General features: G+C 48.2%; 3 protein-coding genes across 3 annotated transcripts; 2 read left to right on the plus strand and 1 right to left on the minus strand.

Moving 5' to 3' along the window:
- The first annotated feature begins 645 nt into the window (after window positions 1-645).
- On the plus strand, window positions 646-4,379 carry GGS25DRAFT_44755 (DUF625-domain-containing protein). The gene is made up of 6 exons (XM_049258798.1): window positions 646-1,268; window positions 1,374-1,488; window positions 1,551-1,635; window positions 1,706-1,755; window positions 1,812-3,146; window positions 3,197-4,379. The coding sequence occupies exons 1-6, from the start codon at window positions 1,149-1,151 to the stop codon at window positions 4,072-4,074; spliced, it is 2,583 nt and encodes an 860-aa protein (XP_049121672.1). The 5' UTR covers window positions 646-1,148; the 3' UTR covers window positions 4,075-4,379.
- Window positions 4,380-4,382: 3 nt separating this feature from the next.
- Window positions 4,383-6,421, minus strand: GGS25DRAFT_44691 (NAD(P)-binding protein). Its single transcript, XM_049258793.1, has 2 exons — window positions 5,905-6,421; window positions 4,383-5,815 (listed from the first exon to the last, which is right to left on the minus strand). The coding sequence occupies exons 1-2, from the start codon at window positions 5,961-5,963 to the stop codon at window positions 4,738-4,740; spliced, it is 1,137 nt and encodes a 378-aa protein (XP_049121673.1). The 5' UTR covers window positions 5,964-6,421; the 3' UTR covers window positions 4,383-4,737.
- Window positions 6,422-7,375: 954 nt separating this feature from the next.
- Window positions 7,376-8,810, plus strand: GGS25DRAFT_527468 (uncharacterized protein; the record flags this gene model as incomplete). Its single annotated transcript, XM_049265091.1, has 2 exons — window positions 7,376-7,852; window positions 7,970-8,810. The coding sequence occupies exons 1-2, from the start codon at window positions 7,707-7,709 to the stop codon at window positions 8,808-8,810; spliced, it is 987 nt and encodes a 328-aa protein (XP_049121674.1). The 5' UTR covers window positions 7,376-7,706.
- Window positions 8,811-9,275: the final 465 nt, after the last annotated feature.

A 9,275-nucleotide genomic window follows, 5' to 3' on the forward strand; every position in this document is an offset into this window, starting at 1 on the left:
GGTATGTATGTAGTACGGAACCCACTTATTTACCTTGGTATCCATTCTTTTCTTCTTTGTCGGCTCTTGCTAATTTAGGTGCAATCTGAGGTGCGCCTAAAAAAAAGACCCGGCAAGAACGTTGAAAGTGAAGCTCATTAATAATAATTTAATATCAATACTTAAGTCAACGTATATTTTAGGTAGTTAGTAACTTTGAGACTGCACTTAAAAATGTACATAATAATACCTACACGTATATAGCTTTAGATAAAATTATTTTCAGGTTTTTTCTTATTTTAGTTGTAATACCATACAATAGGTACTGAGTCGCGTCTGGTGCCTCACCAAAATACGTCACAAGTCCCGATCTGGGCATGCCCCCCAAGTGAAAAAAAACGGGACCGTTCAAGAACAGACCCTGTCGCAACGGGAGGACCTTTCTACCTACCTATGTACTACCTAGTAGGTAGTTACCTATGTAGGACCATTGTAGGTCCTAAGGTTAGGGTAGTACCTACTAGGATAATTACCTAGTAGAGGATAGTATCAAAAGTACATAGGTACTTACGTTATGGGACCAGTTGACCTCTAGTACAGTACCTACTCTGGGCTCTAACAAAATCCTTCCCTGCCCTGCCTTGTCCAAGTCTATCTTAAGGCAAGGTAGACAAGGTTAGTAGCCCGACTTCCACTTGACATTCACATCACATCTCTTAATCAATCTCGCAAAGGCCGCGCCTCAAGTCATTCATCCCCCATTACATCCCCCATCCCCCATCCCCATACTTTGCTGTCTTAAACTCATCACTGCATCCCATCTAACCCACCACGAGCCACAGAGCCCCATCTTTGCTTGTCCGCAATCAACCACACGCTTACAACCTTATCATATCTTTCTGCTCGCTCGAGCTTTTTTTTTTTAATCCTTATTAATCTGATACTCTCACTACCGACCACCGTTTCTCATCCCCCCCTCTCCCGCACATACACTCTGTCGCGTGCGCGCCCATCAATTAGCGCGCCAATATCAAGAGAAAGTGGCTGCGCTCACCCTTCTTAGCCAGAGCGACACCGAATTGTCCCTTCAACAGCATTTAGCTCTTGCGCCCGATCTCCTGCAATATAATCGACTGACTACCGAGGTCGAACCTGACGAGCCGTTGACGATGGCGGCACAGCCTGTGCCTCATCCGTCGACGGATAAGAAACGGGTCAAGGTGTACGAACTGCGAAATAATGATTGGTTTGATCGAGGCACCGGATTCTGTACTGCTGCCTTCAATATTGTAAGCGCTATTCCGCGACGCGCCTCCTTTGTTTTTTTTTTCCATCTTCTGTTCTACCTACTTAGGTACCTCCCTTACACATACTAACGTAATTATATCTTGTAGTCTGAAGATGGCCACCAACGAGACCCGCGCGTATTCGTCGAATCTGAAGACCAGCCGGATCGTATATTGCTGGAGACAAGAATCTGTAAGGAAGATGGCTTTCATAAGCAGCAAGGTACATTGGAACCCCAACAAAACTTTGCTAAGAGCTATGACCGTTAACAATCACACCTCTAGAAACCTTGATTGTATGGACGGAGCCAGGAAATGGAGTAGACATGGCTCTTAGTTTTCAGGAAGCAGAAGGTTGCGCCATGATATGGTAAGTCTTACCGCGGCTTTCCCACCTCCCGAAGTATCTCTCAAGGCAATATCGACTAAATATAACGTAGGAAGTTCATCAACAGCGTACAGCAACAGTATCACTCTGTCAATGCGCCAGGTATAATATTATTGGCCCCGATTGTGTAGCGTAGTACTGATCCTGTTTTTGAGTAGACGACAGCCTATCTGATGATCTTGCTATGGATATGTCGAACCCTATCTCGCTCCCCATAGCCTCCATGGCAAATCTTGCCGAAATCGAATCGCAGATGCGCGGCCTTAGTGGAACAGCTGGAGCTCGCGATGCTCTAACAAAATATGTCCTCGCTGAGGACTACATCGGCAAGCTTATCCCTCTTGTTTCCGATGCTGAGGATCTCGAAAGTCTGAACGACCTACACCGATTATGCAATATTATGAAGATTATCATCCTTCTCAACGATACTAGCATCATAGAACATGCTGTGTCCGACGAATGTGTGATTGGGGTTGTCGGTGCGTTGGAGTACGATCCGGATTTCCCGAGCCACAAGGCCAATCATCGTCAGTGGTTAGAAGGCGAAGGCCGTTATAAAGAAGTTGTGCGCATAGAAGATCCGCATATACTAAAGAAGATTCACCAAACTTATCGACTCCAATATCTCAAAGATGTCGTACTAGCACGCATCTTGGACGACAATACGTTTTCGGTCCTTAACTCACTCATCTTCTTCAACCAGGTGGATATTGTACAACATCTACAAGCAAATGCCGCTTTCTTGGCCGAGCTGTTCAACATATTCAAAATACCCCAAATCGAACCAAGGCGTAAGAAGGAAGCGGTACTATTCATACAACAGTGTTGCGCAATCGCCAAAAATCTCCAACCACCGGCTCGGCAGACGCTATACAATAATTTCCTTGCCCATGGCCTTCTTCAGGTCATTAACTTTGGCCTACGACATAGCGACACGGCGGTGCGAGTAGGAGCTACTGACATATTGGTTTCTATGATTGATCATGATCCGCAGATGATCCGCTCGATGATATACCGACAACTTCACGAAAAGCAGCCACCCTTGACGGATTCACTAATCGATCTGCTGCTGATTGAGGTCGATCTGGGCGTCAAATCGCAAATATCCGATGCTTTGAAGGTATTGCTTGACCAAGGTCCATCGCCACAGCAGCAACAGCAGCAGCAACAGCAGCAGGAGGCATTTGCGAAAGCGAATGGTGAATATGCAGTTAGAGCTGCTCCAAGAATGCCAGACCCGCAACAGGACAGTTTCCTCAATGGCTTCTACGAGAACTCCGCTACCAAGTTATTTCAACCTCTGATCAACTTGGAGGGTCGCACCAATATGGACTTCTCGGTTCAGCAAGCTTCTATGTTCACGTACCTGATCGAGATTCTCTGCTTCTTCATTCGACAGCATCAACATCGTAGCAAGTTCTTTGTTCTCAATAATGATATTGTCTTGCGCATCAGCCAACTCCTGAATTGTAAGGAGAAGTTTTTGAAACTTGGTAGGTTTCTTCCAAAATTGACCGAATCGCAAATGCTAATTGTCCTTAAGTTGCCATTCGATTCCTTCGCCATCTAATCGGTCTACAAGACGAGTTTTACGTCAAGCATGTGTCCGAAAAGAGGGTCATCGGACCGGTTCTTGATGTTCTTATTGAAACAATGCCGAGAGACAACCTGCTCAGTTCTGCGTGCTTGGAATTTTTTGAATTCATTCGAAAGGAAAACATCAAAGACCTGGTGAAACACATCGTCGATAATTATCGAGAGAAGATTCAGACGCTGGCCTACTTGGATCTCTTCAGAACTCTGATTATTAGATATGACCAGACTGGAGGGTTCAGCGCCAATATGGATTATTTTGTCGAGGTGGAAGAAGAGCCGAGAAAGCGGCCAAACATTATCAACCCAAAGACAGGAGGATTGATGGAACATCTGGCCATGGACCAGGCCGAAGAAGAATACTGGAATACATCTGACGATGAAGAAGACCTGCAAGCAAAACCTGGCCATCGACCCTCGTCCGCGAACGGAGAGTCCCCAAATCCCAAGGCACTGGTTGATTATGCTTCTGATGAAGAGGGGGATGAGAATTTGGAAGCTGGAGCGCTCTCGGCCGACGAAGATGCACAAGATAATGGTCCTAGAAGAGCGGATTCAAGCCCCGCAGCGCCACCAGAACGTTTGTCTGAGAAACGACGACGTGAGGAGGATGAAGAGGATGACCTCAGCAAAATGGTTCAGCACAAGCGGCGAAACAGTACGTCAGCTAGTGCTAACACTTCAGCCGTTTCTGGAGTCCTCCGAAAGAAGTCTGTTTCTAGCTCTCGAGATGGTGCAGCTGGACCTAGAAAGATTGCTATCAGCCTCTCTTCTAACTTGAAAGCTGGAAATGGACAGAGCCATAGCCGACCACATGATGAGGCATGAAAAAAAGATTGCAACTCACTAATTCCCTTCTCGGTACCCTAGTTACGCGCTCACATGATTTGGTTTCGGTACATCAATGATGATAGGAAAAGAGGCCGGCGTTTGGCGAGGGAAACTTTTCGACTCTTGTCTGACCACAGATACTAGGGGAAGCAAATGAGGCGAAGGACTTATCTACAATAGGACTAAGGAGAGGGCATTTTACAGCCGGGGGTTTTACTCCAGTGCTGAGATCGATAATGCTTCGCGAGGTTGATTATTGCAGAGGGTGTGCATTACATTGCGACCTTTGTTTGAAAGGTGTGTGTCTGTGTTAGGAGGATCATCAAATGTGATGTGAGGCAATGCCAACCAATGTATTACTATTATGAGCCGCCCTAACGAAAAGATAGCCCCATGTTTTTTAGTGATATCAAATCAATCCAGGCCAAGACTGAAAAGGGGGTGGCATAATTCACACCAGATTCATAATACCGATTTTTGAACGATTCGTATTTATTAGATTTATTCAAATACTACCTATCTAAAGTAGGGTATTACGTAGGTAGGCAGATATTACTAGCTACCTACTTACTTATCTTATGTAGGTATCTATCTACCCAAGTATCTGTGTATTAAGATGAAGCTTTGGTTGGGAGGTAGGTACCTAGGTATCTATCTATCTCATAGTTTAGCACCTCCCTCCTCATCCGGCGGCGACGAGATCTCTATCACCAGCTTCCCGAACTGCTTCCCATCCCGCATATCCTCAAACAACCCATCAATGCCCTCAATGTTGTCCAGCCCTTTCACGACACGGCTCACGACGGGGCGGATGCGGTGCTCGCGCACGAACGCAACCATGTCCCGGAACTCGTCGCGCGACCCCATGGTCGTGCCGCGCAGCTCGATGTTGCGCATCACGGCCGACATCAGCCAGTCCATCCGCGGCGACACCGTCATCCCGTACACAACCACGACGCCCCCGTGCCGCACCAGCCGCACCGTCTTCGCGATGATGTCGCCCCCGGCCCCGTCGATCACGGCGTCCAGGTACGGCCGGTCTCGCGGCAGCTGCGCCGCCAACTGCTTGTCCCAGTCGCTGTCACGGTACGAGACGCCGCCCTTGGCGCCCAGCGAGGTCACGGCGCGCGAGAGCTTGGAAGCGGAGCTGGACGTCACGAACACGTTGCACCCCAGCGCGACGCCGAACTGCAGCGCGCACAAGGCGACGCCGCCGCCGATCCCGGTGACGAGGATGTTGCGGCCCGCCACGGCGCGCGAGACGTCGCCGTCCAGCGCTTTCGTCACGAGCGCGCGCCACGCTGTTAGTCCGACTAGAGGGAGGGCGGCGGCCTCGGCGGGGGAGAGGTGAGGGGGCGCGAGCTCGATCTGGGAGGCGGGGACGGCGACGTAGTCTTGTGCGGTGCCGATGGGGGAGAGCGCGGCGGCGCCGAGGGTGGTGAATTTGGAGGGGTCCTCGGGCGCGGAGGGGGAGGAAGACCAGCCGGAAGCGGGGTAGAGGATCACGCGCTTGCCGAGGTAGGATGATGATGATGATGATGATGGGGAGTTAGTGGTGGGATTGCCGATCTCGACGACGGTGCCGCTGCCGTCGGCGAGGAGAGGGTGCGTGAAGGATATCCCGGGGTACAGGTGCTGCCGGATGAAGAAGTCCCGGTGGTTCAGGGCCGCGGCGTGTAGCTGGATGAGCAGCTCATCGGGGCCGGGCTTGGGTTTGGGGACTGAGTTGAGTTGGAGACTGTGTGGTTGGTTAGTTAGGTAGGTAGGTAGGTAGGTAGGGATTGAAGCTCGTGAATAAAAAGGGGGAAAGGGGGGGTTGAGACTTGCGGATAGTAGACCTCGCCGGGCTTGCCGTCTACTTTCTTGACGAATAGAGCCTGAGGCATGTTGAGCTAGCTAGATTGTTTCCTAGGCACCTTATTACAGTTATCTTGTTTTTTCTTTTTTTTCTTCTTTTTTTCTTCTTTTCTTTTAAAAAATCAAAGTCACGTTCAATATTGTGTTCAGTTCGGGTAGGTGGAAAGGGTCACCCCTTCTTCATGGCGTTGCCAATTTGTCAGCCTTGATCCTGGGGTAATTTATAATTTACCCCCCGCATTATACTAAGTTAGGCAACTACATATTTATTATGTAGTTCATACAAAGGAGGCTTGATATGCATGTGTATGTACATACATAGTAGTTAGTAACACCTCGATATGTACCTAGTACGGAAGTATACCTACATGTATGTAAGATCCACATCGATTGACAGAGCACTTGCCATGTATATTTGAGGTTGAAATACCTACATACATAAGGAAAGAAGGAGAGGGTTTAAGTTTACCTTAAGGGTCTTGAAGGGTTACCTAACCGAGATCACCTGAATCTTTTGTTGAATCTTGGAGGTTTTTTATTTTTATTCTTTTTTTGTATTGTACTTACCTAACCTTAGTTTATGTACAATACGAATAACACCAACTTCAAATTTTGATAAAGAGCTGAAGAGAGGTGATGTCGGATTAAAGGCTAGAAACCCGGTCAATTTCACAATGAAACGCCTTTCCCGGGTGGCTGCATTAGAAATCCCCTTGTGCCTCTTGTCAAATCTACCGATTTCAGCCACCGTGGTGATCGTTGATTGTTGATCGATAACATACCTACATACCTACACGCCTAGGTAGGCTGCTAGGTGAGCTTAGCACGTGTATACGGTAGCAATGAACCAGTAATTGCGCAATATTGACAGTTCATCCTAAGATGGTTCAAATCTGACGTGAGGGATATTCATTTCCAGTCCATGATCAGATCCGAAGACCCATAAATGCAATATAACCAACTTATATACCTACCTAGCTACCTAGCTACCTAGCCTAGCACCTACGCGATACGCACGCACATCGGCGAACCGCATGGATGGGGTCCATGCAAGATCCCCGATGCGAACTTCCTTATGGCCTTTCCTGTTCGCCGTCTACTCCAGTCAACTGGTCCAGTGTCAAAAATATTTCGCGTTTCACAACAACCTTCTCGAAACATGAGCATGATCCCAAGGTGAAGATCTTCGAGTGTTAAGGCACACATGCCTAGTCCACGCGGAGGATTTCGAAGTTGCGTAGAAGTGCCCCGCCTGCAACCTTCCGTTGCCCCTTTGGGACAGCATAGCATGACATATCAATGGCCAAACGGAGGTACCGTTATACTTTCCAATCTAATACCAACTGAGCGGTCTGCTAGGAGATCAAGATCACGTATCATGATATGGGAAGGAATACTGCCACACTACAGTCGCCGACCGTTAGGATCACCTTAGGACGTGTGCGGCTTAGAAGATGTTAAATTCCCGAACTCCCAGGTATACGGTACCCCGTTGACCTTTTAGGGATCCATTCCTAGCTTCACTAGTCCCGAGCCTAAGGACGGTCTCTAATAAAAATGGAGATGTGTGTGGGTTCACGTCGGCGACTCGAATACCTAGGTAAGTAAGGAAGATATAATACATTGAATAAGGTATCATATTTCACTGCTATGTTTCGAGGATTGAGATTCTCCGTCCTGTTGTCACTTCTTCACTGGCTCTTCCCGACTATCTACTGTATTTCTGTTTCATATCAGACGCAGCACGCAACACTACACCGGCACTCACGATTATGCTGAAACCCATCATTCCAGGCGTCGCCTTCGGTGCGGCTCTAGCAGCAGCAGGTATTCATCAACCAACCGTAATCGTCGAACAAATGAGCTTCCAGAACTGGCACATGATAACTACGTTCTTGACTGCTGCAGGAGCAAGCACGTAAGAGCACCCCTTGTTGTACTCAAGAGCAGTGTTCTTTCCCTCTACTAGAAGCCATATATACCTGCTAGGTACCTAGGTATGCTTAAAGAAGTAGCTAACTCCTAGAGTGCCTAGTATACTCGTCAACATATTCCAACGGCTGGGATATATCCACCTAAATCCGCGGGCCTTCTCGACCATTGGCATATTTGGACCTTTCGACGGGAATATAATAGGGGGATGCCTCCTAGGTGCCGGCATGACCATATCTGACTCATGTCCGGGGACTCTTTTCGCCCAAGTTGGGGCTGGCATGCGATCTGGACTTTATTCCATGATTGGAGGGATTCTTGGGGGCGTTTTGTGGTCAGGGCTTCTCCGGCCGACTCTTCGTAGCCAAGCAACTGGCAAGCCAATGGACACCAGAGACGATCGCCTTACTCTGGATAGGTGGACAGGGATCAGCAAACAACGTGTTCTCATTGTCCTTGAAAGCACGTTCGCGAGTGTTATTGCAGCCACAGTTTATTTCACTTCTCCGAAGTCCAATGGTTTAGTAGGCCCGGTGGTAGGGGGGCTTATGATTGCTGGTGCTCAGCTGACCTCTATTCTGATTCGGAAATCCCTTCTCGGCACCTCAAGCTCCTTTGAGGAGGTCGGTGACTATGTCTGGTGGGCCATAGGACAAGGGGTGAGGCCGAAGTCGTACAGCACTATCGTCTTTACGGCAGGCATGATATTCGGGGCGCTTGTGATATTCCTGGCTTTTCCTTCTGCGCCAGTAGCACCCGAAGTTGTTATCAAGCCCACGAGATCTCTCCTCGGTGGGATACTTATTGCAATTGGATCCAGGATGGCAGGCGGTTGCACATCCGGCCATGGCATAAGCGGGATATCCCTTCTCTCTATCTCAAGCTTGATCACCGTTGCCTCTATGTTTGCTGGAGGCGCTGGTGTGACTGCGGTGATTGGGTAAAGTAGTCGGTCACTGAACAAAATCGCCCTATTCTAAGCACGGAAAGAGTACAACGACTAGAAGACCTCGGTCCTGTGTGACAGGAATCGTCGTTCGTTTCCTTTCGGTACCTATACATCAATCTATTAATCCATCGCCCCACATATTACGCCGAATACCGAAATAATAAATGTAAATAAAAGTGCGAAGGCCCGAATCCTCCTTTATTTCGAATGGGCGAAGAAGGGGTAGAAGATGACTATAACTAAGGGTTCATTGCTATCCTTTTTGGGAAAATGAACAAAGAGACTCCACTCTAGCACAGACGACTATTTAGAATCTATTAGATAGACTGCGGAGGTTGGGCCGAGAGGATCCGATGCAAGTTCGCCAAATATGTCTGTATGGAAAACAATGCAGTCGGGCAACGAGTAGGCCGGGAAAGTCGAGATTCGGGGTCGCCGACCGAAGCATTATATTTATATG

Source organism: Hypoxylon fragiforme, assembly GCF_022984875.1.
Source record: "Hypoxylon fragiforme strain CBS 206.31 chromosome Unknown GGS25scaffold_1, whole genome shotgun sequence".
Lineage (NCBI taxonomy): Eukaryota > Fungi > Ascomycota > Sordariomycetes > Xylariales > Hypoxylaceae > Hypoxylon > Hypoxylon fragiforme.